We start from the raw sequence: 20943 nt of genomic DNA, 5'->3' as shown, positions 1-20943 counted from the left end.
TAAGCAAGCCAGCATCCCTGGCCTAGAGCACTGAACATCCAGCCTTCAGATCCTGGAGGGCCTGGGTCCGAGGCCGGGGAGCCAATGGTAGACATCAGGGGCTCACATCTGTCTTTGATGCCTTTCATTGTGTCTTTTGGAGCTTCCAACTCTGGCGGATGTTCCCATCTGGATCTGTCCATTGAAACAAACCTTTCCTGACATCTCACTTTCCATCTGGGCCAGGCCCAATGGATACAGAGAAGCCTCCTGCCCTGGCGGAGGGGGCACTGTGGTAGAGGAGGTGACAAGCCTGCAAGCCTTACAGTCAGGCCTGTGAATATGCGGCTGTTGACATATTTAGAGCAACCCTCCCCGGCGGTGGTGGTGGTGCAGAGTGTCAGGGAGGCTTCTTCAGCGATGTCACTCTGGACTGACTGGCAACTGGCCAGGCAAAAGCAAGAGAAGGGAAAAGGTGTTCCCATAGAGGCAGAGAAGTAGAATGCCATCTGGCAAGTTCAAGAACCACAAGCTGTTCAGGCTAGAGCAGGAGCCTTGGGAGGTGGGGTTGAGGGATGACAGTGGAGGGCCAGGCCTGGGCCGAGGAGAACAGGAGTCCTTGAGAGTCTAAGGTGGTGAGGGGTGTGGAGAGCATCTCAGGGAGCCTGCAGTGGCCTTCGTTATCTCTCTGCTGACTCTCCGGTTTGGGGAAAGGCACCAAGCCACTCAAGCCAAAGCCCAGGAAGAACCTTTCTCATTTCTCACTCCATAAGCACATCAGGTCCTACTGACTTCACCCCAGTTCAGGTCCTCCTGATTTTCTTCCGCATTAACAAAAGGGCTAGTAACGAGACTCCGTAATCATCTGCCCGGCTCTCTGGTCCTCTTTTCATCCCACTCACGCTTCCTTTCCTAACTTCCCAGCTTAACAATTCTCAATGCCGTCTCAGTGTCTTTAGGGTGATGGCATGTCCCAGCTCCACCTCACCCACCCAACCTCTTCTCCCCAGCCGCCCTCCCCAGGCTGGGATCTACGCAGTTGGCTCTCCAGGGTTCCCAGGCAACCAGGCAACCAGGCCTCTGTGCCGTGTTCGCTGTCTCTGGAAGGCCCCTCTCTCCCATCTGGCAGCTCAAACTCAGCTCCAGTGGCACCTCTTTTGAAGTAGGTTCTTGCATTCCCCACCTCCCAGCACAATCGCTTGCTCACTCTCTTCTTGGAGCAGGTAGGAACTGTTACCTGTGTCACATACCAGTTGCTTATTTCCTCCACCAGGTTGATTTCCTTGAGGAAAGAAACAGTGTTTTATTCATTTTCCTCTCATCAGCACCCAGATTAGTGCATGTCATATAGTGAATAGTGAATATGTGTTTGCTGAATGAACAAGCAAATAAACTTATAAACAGACACACAGGTAAAGAAAAGCCTTGGTGCTGCCATCCACTTTCCCCGAGCTTGGCCTGAACCCTCAGGAGCAGCAGATGGAAACTCTTTTCTCTTCAGAACACGAGAGCTCCTGTCCCAGCCTCCTGCTGCCCTGGTGTCTCCTCTCCAGTTACCGAACTGCTCACTCATCCCTGAGCTCCCGGCCTGGGCTGGCATTATCTACATTTCTCTGGAATGTTTCCTTGATGCATCACGATCTTACAAAGCGCCAAAGAAGCCTTTCTGCTCCACAGAAGGGTTTCAGTCCCTCAGACTTTCCTCGTCACTTCACTCACTCTTCCTGCTTTGCTCCCACAGCACTCCATGTCCCCCGCACACACTCACCTCAGCCGTGTCTTGTGTGACAGTTATTTGAGTCTTGGTCCTTCTACCTGACCCTGTGTTCCCAGAAGGCAGGGCACCAAATCCCATCCCCAGGCACAGCCCCTGGCATGTGGTAGACGACACCCATGCCTGCTGAGGGGACTGGTCATCACTGCAAGAATCGGGTCAAAGGAGCTGAGCAAGGGAAACAAGCTTGCCCAAAGATATGCACTTTGGCAGCAGAGCCGGGGCCAGCTCCCAGACCCCTGGACTCCCTGCTCCTAACCCACATGGCTGTAGTGTGATCACTCCAGACAAGAGTCAAGAGCAGGGATTCTGAGCACTCAGGAGTCCTTGGCTTTCTACCACCTTCCCGGAAACCTTCACTGAGGCCGGTATCACCCTGATGTGCCGAGGTGCTTTCTGGGACAGATACCCAGAAGCAGTAGATTTGTACAAGGGTTTCTCTTCTGGGCTCTGGGCTGACGGAGACCTCATAAACTGAGCACCGTACTGTCCCAGGTGGGCTTCCCTGCTGGGTCAGGGATAAAGAACCTGTCTGCCAACGCAGGAGACATGAGTTTGATCCCTCAGTCGGGAAGATTCCCCTGGAATAGGAAATGGCAACCTGCTCCAGTATTCTTGCCTGGAGAATTCTTGCCTCTATCCACAGGGGTGGATAGAGGAACCTGGCGGGCTACAGTCCATGGGGTCACAAAGAGTTGGACATGTCTTAGCGACTAAAGAACAACTGTGCCAGGGCCATCATGTGTGATATTGCTTTTAATCTTCCTGACGGTTTTGGGAGACAGGTATTACCCTCGTGCATCAGAAGAGAAAAACAGTAAATGGCAGAGATGGTGCAAGAAGATATTCAATCACAAGTGTATAGGGGAGCTCCCTGGGGACAGAGGGAAGTTTGCCAGAAAATATTCCCCCGTGCCAGCAGCTTCCCTTTCCATTGCTGGCCCCCTGCTGCTCTAGAGGCTGCTGGTGGGTGGGGCTATCCTGCCACCTCGGTCTGAAATCAACTCCAAACTTCTCTCTCGGCTTTTAGAAACGCTTTCTTAGTTTTTCCCAGCCACTTTATTTTGCACTTTTTTTATTTTTTTAACACATTGTCACACATCATGGAACATACAATTTCACTCTTTTCCACTCTGTGAGATACCAAGTACGATAACAATAAAAGGCCCGGTTTGATTTTCTTTTACAACTTCTTCTTGTTCAGTCGGTAAGTTGGTTAAGTCAGGTCTAACTCTTTGTGATCCCATGGACTACAGCATGCCAGGCTTCTCTGTCCACTATCTCTTGGAGTTTGCCCAAGTTCATGTTCACTGAGTCGGTAATGACTGTGTTCCCATTTAAGGAAATCTTGTAAACACTTGTAAGTAAATTAGCCACCATTTTAGGGTTCTGGCCCTGTCGCTGGCAATCTTGAAAGGTCATTTGGACCATCATTCTGCATCTGACTCATTCCAAAGGGATCCTTCCAGTGAGGGAAGAAAGCTCAGAAAATTCTGTCTCACAATCTCTAAGAGGTGACATAGTCTTTGTATCTCAAACTTTTCTGGCTGCAATATTGAGCTTGCCTTCTCTCTGCAGTGACAGAGAAAAGCTGTGTATGTGAAACTAACTGAAAGTAAAAGCTGTATCTTCTGCCTTTGGTTAATCACAGCCACAAACAATCAGTCACCGGTTAAATTCTCCGTCGACATTTCTGGTTTTACTTTTTACCCACCATCTTTCTGTAGAAGACTGCTACAGGGTCCGTGATGCTTCCATTTTGGAATTTCATCCCTTGAAATTTTGCTTCCCTCAACTCTTACCAGAATTATGGCTTTCCAGGACGTGTGATTTACCACATCACGTCACTTGTTGCCAGTTTAACAGCCTTAAGACAGAGGTTGGTTAAGACTCGCTAGAATCTAGAATGAGGTCCCGAGTGCGTGTGTGTGTTCGTGTGCTAAATCAGTTCAGTTGTGTCCAACTCTGTGACCCTGTTAACTGCAGTCCGCCAGGCTCCTCTGTCCAAGGGATTCTCCAGGTGAGAATACTAGAATGGGTTGCCACGCCCTCCTTCAGGGGATCTTCCCAACCCAGGGGTCGAACCCAGGTCTCCCGCATTGCAGGCGGATTCTTTGTTGTCTGAGCTACCAGGGAAGCCCGAGGTCCCAAATACTAGAGGATAAAAATAAATCTAGTGAAACTAAATTGTTTCCAAAAACAAAAATGATTCTGCTTGCTTTGACAGAATCAGTTCAAAACTCCTTCCACTGGCAACAGTTACTGTTTTGAATGATTACTTATTTTAGCTCAGTGGAAGAGCTGGATTTTTAGAACTGAAGTCATTTTAACCAGAATACATATTATCCAGTACTTAAAGAAACATTAGTGGCTAGTAGTGTAGTAAGAGTAATAAAAAATTCATGGTTTTATCTCTAGGATGCTTAATTTCTTGTAGCTGTATATCAGGATCCCTCATAAATATAAAAGGGATAGAGAGAAGGCTAGTATTTTTAGCCTCAGTAAATATGATTTCAGTAATCAATCAGGCGTATTTACATCTGTGCTAGGCAGAGATGAATGAGCTGATTCTCTCTCAAAATCCCTACTCAAAAGTAATCCTGTGAGATTACTTTGGAGATCAAAAGAGGTAACTACTGTTAAAGTGCTTTGTAAACTGTTTGTTTCCAGAATGAAGTATATAATGAAGCTGTGCATGACTAAAGCCCATCCACACACTTGCCAACGCTTGGCATTGCTAGTTTTTTTTTTTACTGAAGTCATTCTAGTGGAGATTAAGCAAAACCTCACTGAGGTTTTAATTTGCATTTCTCTGATGCTTCAGCATGTTTTCATGTGCTTATTATTGGCCATTCTTATATCTTTTTTGTGAAGTGTCTCTTCACATCTTTTGCCCATGCAAAAAAATTTGCTTGCTTGTCTTCTTCTTGAGTTGTAATAGTTCTTTATGTATTCTAGAAATTAGTTCTCTGTCAGATATATGCTTTGAGTATTTTCTAGTATTTGTTGAGTAGTATTTGCTTTTTGTTGTTGTTGTTTTACTTTTTTGTCTGCACTGCACAGCATGCAGGATCTTAGTTCCCTGACCAGGGATCATACCATGTCCACTGTAATGTAGGGCAGATTCTTAACCACTGGGCCACCAGGAAAGTTCACCATTGTATTTTCCTAATGGGATCTGTTACAGAGCAAAAGTTTTAATTTTGATAAAGACTATCAGTTTTTTCTTTTATGATTCCTGCTTTTTAAATACCATTTAAAAATCTTTTCTTACCCCAAGATCACAGAGATATTTTCTTCTGTAAGTTTCAAAGTATTAGACTTTACATTCAGGTCTCTGATACTTTTTAGCTTTTGAGTAGTGTGATAGAAAGTAAAGGTTTTTAAAAATTCCTATATAGGTATCTATTTGTTGAAAAAACTTTCATTTCCCTATTGGCACCTTAGTAAAAAACAAACAAACAAACAAAAAATATATATATACACACACACATACATATATTCATTCTAGCCCCTCCAGATTCACAAATCTGTTCCAGTGATTCATATGTTTAGCCGGTCATTAATACACCTATCATGATTAACCTTAGTTTGACAGAAGGTCTTAAAATCAGGTAGTATAAGTCCTCTAACTTTGTGCTGTTTTTTCTTTTTTTAAAAATCACTTTGGTTATTCACATTTTCATATAAATTTTAGAACTAGTTTATCAATTTCTGTGAGAAAGCTTGCTGGGATTTTTATTTGGACTGCACTGAATCTACAGATTAATTTGGGAAGAATTACCATTTTAATAATATTAAGTCTTCCAATTCATAACTATAGTATATTACCCCCCTCCATATTTAGGTTTTTAATTTCCCTCAGCAATGTTAGTGATTTCAGTGAAGAGGTCTTGCATGTCTTTTGCTAAATTTATTCCTAAGCAGTCCACTTCTTTTGGCATCATTATATAGATTTTTAAAGTTCATTTTTTTCATTTTTTTGTTGCTAGTAAAAGTTATTTTTGTATAGTAATCTTTTCTCCTGTGAATTTGCTAAATTCACTTATTAATTCTAGTACTTATTTTCTATTTTCTTTAGGATTTTTAATACAAACAAGCATGTTACCTACAAACAGAGACTGTTACATCTTCTTTTCTGGTATTTGTGCCTTTTATATATTTTTGTTCCCTTATTGAACTCACTAGGATCTCTAGTACAACTGTGAATAGAACAAGGCAGAGCAGGTATTGTCTCCTTGTCCCCAGTATTAGGGGAATATATTTACTATTTTTCCACTAGGTGTGATACTAGCTGTAGGCTGTCCTTAGAAATAGTTTGAGATATTTCTCCTCTATTTACAGTTTGCTAAGAAATATTTTTTATAAAGATGTATTCAGATCAGATCAGATCAGTCACTCAGTCGTGTCCGACTCTTTGCGACCCCATGAATCGCAGCACGCCAGGCCTCCCTGTCCATTACCAACCCCTGGAGTTCACTGAGACTCACATCCATCGAGTCAGTGATGCCATCCAGCCATCTCATCCTCTGTCGTCCCCTTCTCCTCCTGCCCCCAATCCCTCCCAGCATCAGGGTCTTTTCCAATGAATCAACTCTTCGCATGAGGTGGCCAAAGTACTGGAGTTTCAGCTTTAGCATCATTCCTTCCAAAGAAATCCCAGGGCTGATCTCTGTCAGAATGGACTGGTTGGATCTCCTTGCAGTCCAAGGGACTCTCAAGAGTCTTCTCCAACACCACAGTTCAAAAGCATCAATTCTTCGGCGCTCAGCCTTCTTCACAGTCCAACTCTCACATCCATACATGACCACAGGAAAAACCATAGCCTTGACTAGATGGACCTTTGTTGGCAAAGTAATGTCTCTGCTTTTGAATATGCTATCTAGGTTGTATTATGTTTTGTCAAATCTTTCTTAGCATCTACTGAGGCATATACATGCAATGAAATATTTCAGTTCAGTTCAGTCGCTCAGTCGTGTCCGACTCTTGCGACCCCATGAATCACAGCATGCCAGGCCTCCCTGTCCATCACCAACTCCTAGAGTTCACTCAGACTCACGTCCATCGAGTCAGTGATGCCATCCAGCCATCTCATCCTCTGTCATCCCCTTCTCCTCTTGCCCCCAATCCCTCCCAGCATCAGAGTCTTTTCCAATGAGTCAACTCATGAGGTGGCCAAAGTACTGGAGTTTCAGCTTTAGCATCATTCCTTCCAAAGAACACCCAGGGCTGATCTCCTTCACAATGGACTGGTTGGATCTCCTTGCAGTCCAAGGGACTCTCAAGAGTCTTCTCCAACACCACAGTTCAAAAGCATCAATTCTTCAGTGTTCAGCTTTCTTCACAGTCCAACTCTCACACCCATACATGACCACTGGAAAAACCATAGCCTTGACTAGATGGACCTTTGTTGGCAAAGTAATGTCTCTGCTTTTCAATATGCTATCTACGTTGGTCATAACTTTTCTTCCAAGGAGTAAGCGTCTTTTAATTTCATGGCTGCAGTCACCATCTGCAGTGATTTTGGAGCCCAAAAAAATAAAGTGTGACACTGTTTCCCCATCTATTTCCCATGAAGTGATGGAACCGGATGCCATGATCTTCATTTTCTGAATGCTGAGCTTTAACTTTTTCACTCTCCTCTTTCACCTTCATCAAGAGGCTTTTTAGTTCCTCTTCATTTTCTGCCATAAGGGTGGTGTCATCTGCATATCTGAGGTTATTGATATTTCTCCTGGCAATCTTGATTCCAGCTTGTGCTTCTTCCAGCCCAGCATTTCTCATGATGTGCTCTGCATAGAAGTTAAATAAGCAGGGTGACAATATACGGCCTTGACGTACTCCTTTTCCTATTTGGAACCAGTCTGTTGTTCCATGTCCAGTTCTACCTGTTGCTAATGAAATATTTACTTAGCCTTAAAAAGGAAGAAAATCCTGACACTGGCTACTATATAGATGAATTTTGAGGGCTTTATGCTAAATGAAAAAATCCAGTCACAAAAAACACTGTAAGAGAAGCCTAATTCATATAGATAAAAAGTAGAATGGAGGTTGTTAGGGGCTGGAGGGAGGTGAAATGAGACATTAAGGGTATAGTGTTTAAATTTTGAGAGATGAGAAGAGTTCTAAAGATTGGTTGCATGAGTGTGAAAGTACTTAACACTACTGAACTGTACACTTAAAAATGGTTAAGATAGTACGTTTTCTATCATGCATATTTTAACACAATTTTTTTAAAAGAGAAAAAAATCAGAGGAAGAAAGATACAATTACATCCAGGAGAATAAGAATATAAAGAACAATTGACCTCTCATCAAAAACAAAGAAAGTCAAGAAGACCATAGGATGGCATCCTTTAGAATGCTGAAATAAAGCCATTTTTACACTCAGCAAAAATGTCTCTCAAAAATAAAGGTGATACAATATGGCACAGGGAACTATACTCAATATTCTGTGATAAACCATAAGAGAAATATGAAAAAGAATGTGTATTATACTTGTGTATAACTGAACCACTGCTGTCGAGCAGAAATAACACCACACTGTACATCAATTGTATACTTCAATAAAATGAATAAAATCAAAGGTGAAATAAAGGTATTTTCAGATAAGTGAAAGTTGGGAAAACTGGTCACCAGGGGAATCACATGGCCATGACTGGTAAAGGAGGCTCTTCACGCGAGTTTCCTGGCTGTCCAGTGTAAGGACTTGGCACGTTCACTGCCATGGGCCTAGGGTCAATCCCTGGTCAGGGAATGATCCCCACAAACCACGCAGAGTGGCCAAAATGAAATAAAGTTAAAAAAAAAAAAAAGGAACTTCAGGTTGAAGAGAAATGAAACCATGTAAAAACACCACTAGATAATGTTTAATATTTGTTTTCTACATTCATACATATTTTAAAGAATTTAGAAGGGAAAAAAACACTTTATAATTTTGAAGATATTTACTATTTCTGCTTGTCTTTCTTCATTCCTGCTTACAGTTCTCTTCTGGTAAGACCTTGGCTTCAGCCTTATTATTTCTTTAAATTAAATCTCCTAGAAATTCTTTTACTTCTTTTTCATCTGAGAATGTCTTTGTTTTCATTCCTGAAGGAATACTTTTGCAGAATTCAGACCTCTGGGTTGATAAGGGTTTCTACTCCTTTTCATTAATTTCAAGTGTGTTTTCTTTTCTCATATGGAATATCATTATAATGTGGACTTTTAAATCTGTGTGTAGAAGCTCCAACACTGGTAATAATGAGATTGGTCCCTGTGCTCGCCCTTGAGAATTAGTTATAGTTTGCTCATTTTCTGTATGCCCAGAAATTTTGGATTATATTCTGAATGTTATGCAGACTGCGTTCTTTTATCATCCTCTGGAAAATGCTGATGTGTTTGTTTTTGCAGGCAATCAACATGGTTAGGTTTAGCCTTTTAAGTTCTGTTTCTCCTTTTGTGTGTAGTAGTAAAAATCTCAGTTTAGTTCACAAAGCTCTTGTTATGCTGGTTTGAGTCTACCTCACACATGGGTTCCCTGGTGGGTCAAACAGTGAAGAGTCTGCCTGCAGTGTGGGAGACCTGGGTTCGATGCCTTGGGTTGGGAAAGATCCCCGGGAGAAGAAAATGGCAATCCACTCCAGTATTCTTGCCTGGAGAATTCCACGGACCCTACAATCCATGGGGTCGCAAAGTCGGACACGACTGAACATCTCACTGTCTGCACGGCTCCATGCCCATCCCACAGCCTCCCATCAAGGTGAGCCTGAGACTTGTGTGGTTTTCATATCCAGAATTAGGAACTCCCTTCTCTAGCTCTCTCCACTCTGGGATACTCCACTCTTCCCCAGCCCCCGAAGGGCTCCTTTTCTGGTTCCTCTAAGCAGAAAGATGAGATTTCTATTAGAGTTTCAGCAGCCTGCCCCACTGGGCTGCTTTGGGAGGGGGCCCATACTCAGGACAAATCCACCAGAGACAGAAAATTCACTCTGCGTAGTTGCATCTCCAAATTTTGCTCTGCTACATAATCTGCTTCCTTTCATTTACAGAGTCTTTGGGTAATTATATTTTGCCTGGAGTTTTTAGTTGTAATTAGTGGGAGGGATAATCTGTAGTGGCTTCTGCCACCACAGAGAAACTGAAACTTATACATTCTTTTTCAAAGTTTCTTTTTCCTAAATTTCACCATCTCTTTACTCATTATCCGTTTTCCCTCCCTGCCACAGATTAAAGCAATCAACACAACTATTCTAAAGTCTTTGTATGCTAACTCCAAAAGCTGAGCTTATTTTGTTTCTATGACCTGAGTTCTCTTGACTACAGGTCAACTTTACAGTGTCTTCAAATGTCCAGCAATTTCTCACTATCTTCCGAACACTTGGGATGCTACGTATGCGAATTTCGTTCAAAAGAAAAGTCATGTAAATTGAATCTTGTTCAGTGTGGGTCCCTTTTTTTAAAATAAATTTGTCCTGCTTTTTGATTGCTTCAGTGCCTTCAGTTGTTTAAAGTGTTTTGTCTGGAGTTTGTAATTGTTATAGTATGTTTGCTATCATGCACACTACTCTACTACCACCAGAAACTATGTATCCCGCTGAAGAAAGCTTCCTTCCCACCCTCCATTCCTGCTTGGAATCCTACAAACACTGAGTTTACTATTTTTTAAAATCTCCCTGAGATCCTACTCATCAACCTCTTGCTCCCTCACCCACACAAGTCAAAACAAAGACCCAGAGGAAAGCACGACTTGATCAAGGCCCCACAGTCAAGTTGCTTCCCCAGATGTAGGTAAGTTCTGTTTCATTCATGAACATCCACAGGCTATGGAGATAACATATTTCTGTAACAGATTTGTTCAAATATTTATCATGCAACGATACGCGATCTGAGTCCTGTCCCAAAGGACAGTAACGCATTAATATAAAAATGGAAGGGTGACCTGCAGTCTGTGCTAGCATCATTTACGGTTTTGCAGAATACCAGGATCTCAGGACCCACCGCAGGCCCACCGAATCAGACGCAGCATTTCAACAAGATGCTTGGGTATTTCGTGTGCCGTTCCTGTTTGAGAGACACTAATATAAAGTGCTCTGTCTTTCACTAAAACTATGACTGTACAGCCTCTCATTCCTTACTCCCCTGTGATCCTATGTGTAGCAGAAGGGGTGGGGGCCTGGGAGAGCATCTGGCAGTATGTCCCGAGGACCTCCTACCTCATGGGTACCTCAGGAATGTTTTGCCATTTTATGTTCATTAATTATGCTCATGAGTTAATTATTCTCACTCTGCAGAGAAGGAAACTGAAGGTCAAGAAGGCTAAATAAATGGCCCCCAAGGTCACAAAGTGGCCAAACCTGAATCTGAAACCATAACTGACTGAACTGAAAAGCCTGTGAAATACTTTGCATTCTACCAGTGTCCCTGGTCTGTGGTTCAGAAGAATTAGGTGCTAACTAGTTCAGGGATCTTGGCTAATTCATTCTACCCATGTAGAACTCAGCCCCTCATGCGTACACTGATGGAGGTCACCTGAATTAGCGAAAGTTCACAAATGAATCGTGCTGCTTGAGGAAAATGAGTTTTTGAGGCAGATTTCAAACTGAGTATTGGGAGTGTATGAAAATGACTCAGAAAACCAGAATCACAGAACAGCACAGTGTAGAGAAAAGAGTACACGACCAGAAAGGAGAAGCCTGGGTTCTAGTCCGACCTCTGTCATTCAGAAGTTGTGAGTCTCAGTTTCTTCATCCGTGAAACAGAGAGAAATGATCGATCCTAGCAATTTCTCAGTGTGTTTGATTGGTTTAAGTGTGATTATGCATGAAAATATTCCGTAATGTGATTTATCAATAAACCAGCTCTCTAACTGCCTTAATTCTCATAACACAAATTAGTTATTTCTAAATTAATTAATTCAGGAACATGATTTGCAATCTGCTGGCCATGGTAGAATTGGGAACCAGTTCCAGCAAAGTCCAGAAGCCCTGTGCTTTTGTTTACCCTAATGATGAGACTAAAAGGTAATAAAAGTATGTACAGGCTCTATACCTGAGAGAGTTTTCGCTGTCAGAAAAACAAAAACTTACTCTAGAGCAGAGAGTTCTTGCTATGACTTTCTGTGATGATGAAAATGTTTTGTATTTGCATGACCCTGTATGGTAGCCAGTGGCCACGTGTGGCCACTGAGCACTTGAAATATGGCTGGTGCAACTGAATAACTTAATATTCAGTGCAATTTAATTAAAATAATTTTCTTTTAAATTTATGCTGTTACAGACATCTTTGGCATCTATTTTCTTTCATCATCACCACAGTCACAACTGTTCTTTATTTCACTGTGTCTGGTCTTAGCTGCATCATGGGGGACTTTTGTTGTGGCTCACGGACTCTCTAGTTGTGGCATGCAGGCTTAGTTGCACCACGGCTTGTGGGTAGTAGTTCCCCGATCAGGGATCAAATGTGTGTCCCCTGGGCTGGCAGGCAGATTGTTATTCACTGGACCACCAGGGACATTCCCGAGTTTTATTTAATTTTAATTGATTCCAATTTAGATAGCCACATGTGGAGAGTGGCTGCCACATGGAACGCTGCAGTGGTAGCAAAACTGAGATACGGATTTACTCAACAATGTTAAGGTTTTATAGCTATATTGTTAGGGTCAACAAATGCACTGACTTTGTTTTTGATTCTGAAACTCTAGCTTCTTAACGCCTTTTTTTCCAAATTAAAGTTTTTATAGCAAGATTTTTGATAATGAAAGGATTCTTTGGAATCCAAGTATCATTATATAGCAATGTAGATGATACCCATAAAATGTGAAGGTTACCTAAACTAGAGCAATGGTGATTTTGTTTTATAATTATGTATCTGGTCACCTGGAGAGATGTAATGATAGTTTACTCCCGCGCCTTCAAAATTAAAAAGCAGAGGCTGAAAAGGACCGGGCCCTGCGAGCGCTCGGCAGCGCGCCTACCGTGTGCTCTCCGCCCTGCGGCTGATGCACTGGTGCAGATAGAGGTACTCCTGAGGCGCGCTGGCGGACAGGGCGGGCTGCACGTGGTTGGACAGCGCGGGCTCGAAGGTGAACAGGGTCGGCTGGCTGGAGTGCGACGGGGCCGAGGCTTTCCGCTCTCGGAGAAGGTGCTGGCTGGAGCTGCTGAGCTCGGCTGGAGAGGAGCGCGGCCCGTGCGGGGCCGAGGAGATGTTCCGCAGGGAGTCTGTGAACAGAGAGCAAGAGCTGTGTGAGGGGACGGGGAAGGGAAGGCGGCCCTCTCCCGGACCGGGCGGGCGGAGGACGAGGGGCTCTGAGGGGCAGAGGCGATGTCCCGCAGCGGCAGCGTCCTCAGCGCCTGCCCGCCCGCTGCCCTCCCTTACTGCCCCCTCCCGGCTCAGGACCTCCGCGCTGCCCCCGGGGTCGCCCGGAGGCCACTGTCGCCCGGTCACCACCTGCCCCGCTCCGGGAGGCGAGGCTGCTCAGGGTCCAGGCCCTCGGCGAGGCCAGCCTCGGGCAAGGGAACGCCACTGCCTCCCCTCTCTCTGGGGGCTCCTGGGGCATCGCCTCCCTCAAAGCTACGCTGGCTTTATTAAATGAAGCTCTGCTTCCCGAAGACTCAGGCAGCAAGGGGCCTGGACCATGTCACCGCACTACCTGGTAAAGTACACGGAACGGAACCACCAGTCCCTTCAGACCGTCCGGGGCCCCTCCAGCCTGCCCTTCCACGTCCTCCCAGGACAACGCTGCCGGGCTCCTGTACTCTATGGGTCTTTTTTTTCTTTTTCTACTTAACTCTTATCTTAAACTCTCGCTGTTGTGTTAGAAAGGAAGCGAGGTACTAAAGACAGATAATAGTTTTAGAGTGCTACACCCCAAGCCAAGGGCATTATTCATTTGGCTGGCTCTCTAAGCTTAGTCCAAATGCCTTAGCACAACATACAAGGCCTTTCACAGTCTGACCCATTTCCTGCTTTCCTCCTCCCATACCCCAGGCATATGGAAGCTTCATCAGTCCGTGGACACACCAGCCCCTTTTATGATTCTTTGCTTTGGTTTGTGCTCTTCCTTCCGCCTGGATTTTACTTCTTTAGCATCCACAGGCAGACTTTTAAGACCCTACACGGATATCATATTCTCCCTGAAACCTTCCTGGACTTGGTCATTGTTTTGGGTGTGAACAGCACGTGGCCCACGCTTCATTATACCCACTGTCACCCTGCTTCCTTGCCTGGCCCATGGGTGTCTAAGAGCAGTGACTGCTGACGTTACCTCTTCAGTGCCAACATTTATCTAATAAAGCCCAGATACACAGAACAAGTTCTGAGTCTCTTTGCAGAATAAGCAAAAAATAAAAAAATGTATTCGGCATACAGTAACTCCACCAGCAAAACTTTTTGTTCAAAAGAAAGGTTAGATGTCATTTCTGGCAGTGTGATGGCCAGTGGGGCTGATGTTTTAGTGGTGATGATGGGGGCTTTCTGGGGCTAGTGAACATTTCAGAGGGGACTTAGTTCTCTTTCTGCCCTTTGTTATCTGACCTGTTTTAGCACCCTTCTCATGGCCCTGGGCGGGATCACCAGCTCTACCGCATTAATGACTCTCCAGTCTTTTCTGATGCTGGAGAGGTCAACTAATGCCAGCGTATAGCAGGAAACGCCATGGGCCTCTGGGGAAAAACTGTTCCATCGACAGCTCTGTCGACCTCCAAAGTGAATGCCCATTACAGGTCTTGTGAACTGGATGTCTGTTAACAGAATCGATGGCTATGTTACTCCATTAGATGTGCGAGATGAGCTCTCCAATGGCAGAGGGTTGACACCCGGGAGAGAGGAAGGCCCAGCGCCAGGGGAGGTGCCAGGGCAGCCTCTTGGGGGGCATCCTGCACTCTCCGTGGTCTCTGGACCCCCTCTCCCCCGGCCAGCCCATCCAGGGGGCTTTCCTCAGTGCTCTGCGCACACCCTCCTGTGACCTTACTCTCCCTCTGGAGACTCTCCAGGGTATCCTGTCTGTTCTCACAGCTTCAGCTATGTGATGACAACTCACAGATCTTAATCTCTGGCTTGGTTCTGTCTCCTGAGCTTTCTGTCCTATAACTGCTCCCCCGTCCCTTCCTCCCCGCCAGCCCCCCAATCTGCCGAGCACCACCATTCAGCTCTCCCACAAGCAGGTCAAGCTCAACAATCTCAATGGAACTCCTCCTGCATCCTGTGTCTCAGTGACGCACACCAACACCGCCATCCGGTCAGTTCTCCGAGACAGAAGCCCAGGCGTTATCTATCACCCTTCCCTGTTTCTCAATGACCACCTCCTGTCTTTGTGCCTCTGCCCTGCTTAAAATGCATCAGTGGGTCCCTGTGATCCTCAGGAGGACTTACAGAGGTCTCTCTTTTTAAAACCACTTCCTGTTTATTTCTTCAACTGTGCTTCTCACTTGAACTTTCCTGTGTTTCAAACAGAATTTCAGGAGAATACCAACTTCTTCTGCATCACTGCATACATTAGGCGATGAACTCAGTGACGGCAGAGGTACTGTCTCTTTTGTAAGTTTTATTCCTAGAAGGAAGCCCCATCTATGACACAGGTCCACAATCGTGTGTTGACTGAATGTCTGAAGTACACAGCATAATAAGTCAGACCCCCTCAATACCACCCATGACTCCTCATCACCTTCAGAATAAAGACCAGGTTCCTCAAACTGACAAGAATAGCCATGTTGTGACAACCAACTTATCCTGCCTTCTCACCCAATTCCTTTTTCACGCCCCCTGTGTTGAATGCTTGTGGGTCAAGCATTCAAAGGAAGACTGACCCAGCCTCAGTGCCGCCAGCTCAGGCTGGGGATGCAAATGTGACCCGGTCTGTTTAGTCACAGAGGAGGAGAAATCATTTCACCCTGGTCTCAGTTTCCTTGTTTACAAATCTCCAGAGGGTGGCTGTAAGGATGAAACGCAGAAAGGGCCAGAGAAATGTTGCCAGTTGTAGTACTCAAGATGTGTTCCAGTCTCCTCTGTCATCTGTGGTGCCTAGAACAGTCCCAGAACATAGTGGGTATTCATTACATATGTGTTGAATGAATACAATAATTTTCTCTGGCACAAAAATCCATACATGCTTGTTTCTTGTGGTCAAGATCAAAGAGGTTTTCGAGGTCTGGTAATAAGATGGAGTAGGTGTTAGGATGAGTTGGGCCCAGAGACACTTGGAATTTCACTCTTCTGACATAAAACCACGTCTATGAAACCAGTTAGCTCCATAATGGTCTACAGCCCCAGGAAAGTTCTTCCCAAGCTGTTTTGGTATGAAACCTTGCCAAAAATCCTACCTCAGCTTGCAACTTTAAAAGACTTCTATCTGAATTCATGTGATTACTCCTTCGTGTCTTTATGGGTTGAACAGTGTCCCCTCCAAAACTCAAGGAACCTCAGAACATGACATTTGAAAATAGGGTCTTTGCAGATATAATGAATTAAAATGAAGTTACATGGGATTAGTGTGGGCCTTACTCCAGTGACGGGAGTCCTTATAAGAAAACAGAGATAGAGACACACAGGGAGAACACAATGGGATGACAGAGGCAGAAGCTGGATAAATAAAAGGTGGGATATTCATACAAGGGAATATTATTCAGTCATATAAATGAATGAAATACTAATAACTTGCCACAGTATGGCTGGATCCCCAAAACACTGTGCTAAGTGAAAGAAACTAGTGACCAGAGACTGGATCACATGACTTTGTTTATGTAAAACGTCTAGAATAGGAAAATTCAAAGGTAGCAAGTCAACTAGCGGTTGCCTGGGAAGGAGGTGGGCTGGTAAGCAGGAATGGAAAGTGACTGCTAATGAGAACGGTGTTTCTTTTTGAGGCTGATGAAAATTTCCTAAAATTAGACTGTGGTGATGGTTGCACAACCCTGGGAAATGCTAAAACCACTGAACTGTATACGTAAATGGGTGACTTTTATGGTATGAGAAATTGTTGCTTAGAAGCTAAGCCGTGTTCGACTCTTTGGTGACCCATGGACTGTAGCCCGCCAGGCTCCTCTGTCTGTGGAATTTCCCAGGCAAGAAATCTGGTAGGGTAGCCATCCCCTTCTCCAGGGGATCTTCCTGACTCAGGGATCAAACCTGCATCTCCTGCACTGGCAGGCAGATTCTTTACCACTGAGCCACCAAAAAGCCCAATATGGGAAATATATCTCAGTAAATTTCTAAACACACACACAGTTGACAGTTCCTCAAAAAGTTAAACACAGAATCACCACATGACCCAGCAATTCCACTTGTAGGTATGTCCTAGGAGTAAAGGAAACACACATCCACAGAAAAACCCGTAAACAAATGTTCACAGCAGCTTTACTCATTATAGCCAAAGTGGAAACAACCCAAATGCCTATAAGCTGATGGATATATAGAGAGAATTTGGGATATCATATAATGGAATATTATTCAGCAGTAGAAGAATAAAGTACAAATACATGTTACAAAATGTGTAAACTTTGAAAGCACTGTGCTAAGTGAAAGGAAGCTAGATTCCACCGGTATGAAATATTAGAATTGGTAAATATTCAGAGACAGAAAATAGATTAGTAGTTGCTTGATGATGGGAATAGGAAATGACTTCTAATGGGGACAAAGTTTCTTCTTGGGGTCATAAAAACGTTCCTAAATTAGACTGTGATGATGGTTGCACAATCCTGTGAATATACTAAAAACACTGACTTGTATACTTTGAGTGATATACAGTATGTGAATTAAACACACACACAAGCATAAGCCCTTTGCAAAGCGTGCAGTGTAAAATATATGCAAGAGATTAACAGTCATCCAGTTAAACTCATGTGACCTTTATTTTTTATTTCCTCTCTGAAAACTGAACGCTCAGTAAATACCAAGCCCTTGCTAAACTCCCTTGAGAAAAAGACATTCCCTGCTTCCTACCTTCAGTTCCCTATACTTCCCTCCAACCCCACTGTAGAGGGTTTTACCCCATCATCATAGCAAGGCAGTGGGCAGCTCAGGTAAACAGAAAGCTAGAACTTATGGTTTGGGGTGAAAAGCCTCAAGCAGGTTGGAATTCCACCTCACAGTGTGTGGGCCTCGTGCATGGGACAGGAGTCAGGAGACCAGGGACCCGGCTCCAACTCTGCCTTTATGAGGTCGTGGACAGGTCTCTGAGCTCTGGCTGCTTACCTGTGAGCTTGGGAGGATAAACCCTGGGCTGCCTACCTATCTCACTGGGCTGCTGTAAAGGGCAAATGAGATAAGCTTGTGAAAACAAGTCTAAGCACTCATATAAAATGTTCGTTTAAGATTTGTTTTTATTGCCTTGGGTACCTCCTGAGGAAAGGAAAGAATGCTAAAAATAAAGGAAAACATTAGACAATATGTGGCTGGGCTGTTTTTGGTGTGTGGCTATCAGGCAGTTGTAATGATGTGTCTTGGGTCATTAGGAAGGTCAGTTACACAGCAAGAAGAAAATGGGCATTTCCAGACTTCTGGCCTGAGCTTCGATCTCCAAGTCTAGACGAAAGATAATGTCAGAAAACGCCTGAGTCAATTTGTTTTCTTTTCAACAGGGTTTTATTTTTTCCTCGTCTTCCTGGCTTCTTTTTAGGGCCCTACAAAATCACTCCCCTTCCTTTCCACAATCACTCATGGGAAGCCTGCCCAGCATAAAAACACTCCTCCCACCTTCTTGCAAAACTCTAGAACAGGAAAGCTCTGAAGGATTTCAGCAGAGGAGCCCAGCCCAGCCCAGCCCAGCCATCCACTGGCTAGTGATAACAGGAGCAGGAAAGGGGCGGTTGGCGAGAGTTTCTGGAAAAGATGACTGGCCAAATAATGACTGGTTCCCTTATCTCAATGCCCTTTTAATCTTTATCCCCCCTCCCAAACCCTCACCCCAAGCCTCGGTGGGTCTCAGAACCCATAAAATGGCAGACCAAAGCTGATGCTGGAGCCCAGGCTGGACTCAAACCCTGGCCCTGGTCACTCCTGGCTCTGGCCTTGGACGGGTTACATAAACCTCTTGGAACCTCATTTGTTCAACAGGGAGAACACATAGTTTGCAGGGCTGCTGCAAGGACTGGAGATCATTTATACAAAGTATTTAGCAGAGCACCCCACTATTCTTACTGCTCCTATTCCTAGGGTACACATGAAACTGACTGAGACCTTGACATTGGCCAAGGTATGGAATCGCTTTCCAAGTCACAATTATACCTTGTATAGACGTTACATGTGAAAGTAATAAGAACAAAAATGTCTATATTGACTGTAACAACTACAGCTGCCATTTAGCAAGCACCTGCTATGCGTCTCTGGTCTACCCTGTGAAGTAGATATTATTTCCTCCGTTGTTTGTTTGTTTTCTTTTATGGGGGGGATGGAGAAATTGAAGTGCAGAGACGTTAATAATGAGTTCTGGGTCACAGGCCTAGAACGCAGCAGAGCCTAGATCTAAATGAGATCGCTTTGTCTTCAAAATCAATTCTTTTCAACCATGGAGAGAGAAGAATTCCTACACAGTCCTTATGTGGTGAATGGTACTAGCTTTATGGGAGGCAGAGTCAAACAACAGAAGGAGGGTCAAGGCCCAGCTCTGTCAGCCTTGGCGGACTGACCTCCGGCATGCCATCTCACCTTTCTGAGCCCTCTTTTCTCTATTTATAAAAGCAAGGACTTGGATTAGATGAGGGATTCACATCAAAGTCATCTTTGGGGAACTTAGGAGAGCTGCTCCATGTAAGATCTAACGAGTTATATTTACACAGAGATTTAGATTCAGAACCAGTGGCTTGGTTTTTAATAATCTCTGGTTCTTAATTCTGGGGCAGGGGCAGAAGTGTTAGGGCTGACTGAAAAATCAAGGGCAAAGCAAGCTCTGAAAGCCAAACGAAAGAACAAATTCTTCCCCAAATCTTTCTTGGTATCATCAAACTTCCAAATTGGAAACCATCCACATTCTTCCTGGCCCTCCTTATCATCTGTTCATGGCCAATTCAAAAGGAACGGGCGAGCAACAGAAAGAGGCTAAAGTGGGTCAGAAACGTGGGAGTCCACATTCTCAGATGACTTTGCCGCAGGGCCTTGGACAAAACTTTTAATCTCTCTGCACCTCCTCTCCCACACTGTGAAATGCCAAAGAGAACCGAACACTTTACAGGGTCCTTTGAAGGACTCAATGGGATAAAATATGAGTAAATAGTAACTATTAAATACTAAGTAAATGGTTGTTGGTTGATACTTGTTACATTATATCATTTGTTCCTAGAAGTAGAAAAGTGGTAAGATTCTGAGGGTTTCTTCCTGGGAGAAGATGAGTAACGAAAGAATTTTGCAAACAACGGTGTAGGATTTTATGGGATGAGTGATCCCTGGAGAAAGCTAAATGAAAAGCAAGAATCAGATAGGCGGTGAGTTCTAAAAACAAAAGCCCTGGACTTCTCCGGTGGTCTAGTGGCTAACTCTGTGCTTCCAATGCAGGGGGCCTGGGTTCAATCTCTAGTCAGGAAACTAGATCCCACGAGCCACAAATAACAGGCTGCATGCTACAACTAAGAATTTGTGTGGCACAAGGAAAGATCCTGTATGCTGCAATCAAGACCTGGTGCAGCCAAATAAATAAGTAAATATTTAAAAAAAGGAAATAAAAACATCCTGTTGACAGGATGGCTGATGGCAAAATTGGATCAATAGATCCAGGTCATTTTAACTCACAATCACAAGCCTGAAGTAATTTAAGAAGGAATAATCCTCAAAATCCTCTCACAGACATCATCATTAAGAGAAGTTATTCTTACATTTACGGTCAAACACAATAACTCCCATAACACGGCAACTGGAAGGGATCCTGGTGTCCAGTCATTCATTTATTATCACTGCCCAGAAAGGTGAGGCTACTTGTCCAAGGACATACAACGGGTCAGATGTAAACTCTGGAATTAAAACTTAGCTCCTGTAGCCCAGAGGTCCTTCTGAAGTACCAGTAGAAAGATGTATCCATGTGAACAAAGATATATTCTCTATAATGGGGGGAGGGGGGCAGGGCGGAATCAAGTCAGGAGATCTGATGACCAAGACACTGGGTATCAGGACTGCTGTTTTGTCATGAGTTTATGTTACTCATATTTGCATGGAAAGTAAACATTTGCTGGATCAAACTACTGAAGACTAGTATAAATAATTCCCCAAGTTCAAAAATATAAGGCT

The 20943-nt window shown here is 44.1% G+C and overlaps 1 protein-coding gene across 3 annotated transcripts in view; it reads right to left on the bottom strand.

Moving 5' to 3' along the window:
* GAB2 (GRB2 associated binding protein 2) overlaps positions 1–20943 on the bottom strand; it is a 181108-nt gene that overhangs the window by 10927 nt on the left and 149238 nt on the right. For all 3 annotated transcript variants that reach the window (XM_070782995.1, XM_070782997.1, XM_070782996.1), the window contains exon 3: positions 12710–12953. In XM_070782995.1, coding sequence (XP_070639096.1) covers positions 12710–12953 — 244 coding nt within the window. The remainder of the gene's footprint in view (positions 1–12709; positions 12954–20943) is intronic.

The sequence above is a fragment of the Bos indicus genome, chromosome 29 (genome assembly GCF_029378745.1).
Source record: "Bos indicus isolate NIAB-ARS_2022 breed Sahiwal x Tharparkar chromosome 29, NIAB-ARS_B.indTharparkar_mat_pri_1.0, whole genome shotgun sequence".
Lineage (NCBI taxonomy): Eukaryota > Metazoa > Chordata > Mammalia > Artiodactyla > Bovidae > Bos > Bos indicus.
This window is presented reverse-complemented; position numbering and strand designations above follow the sequence as displayed.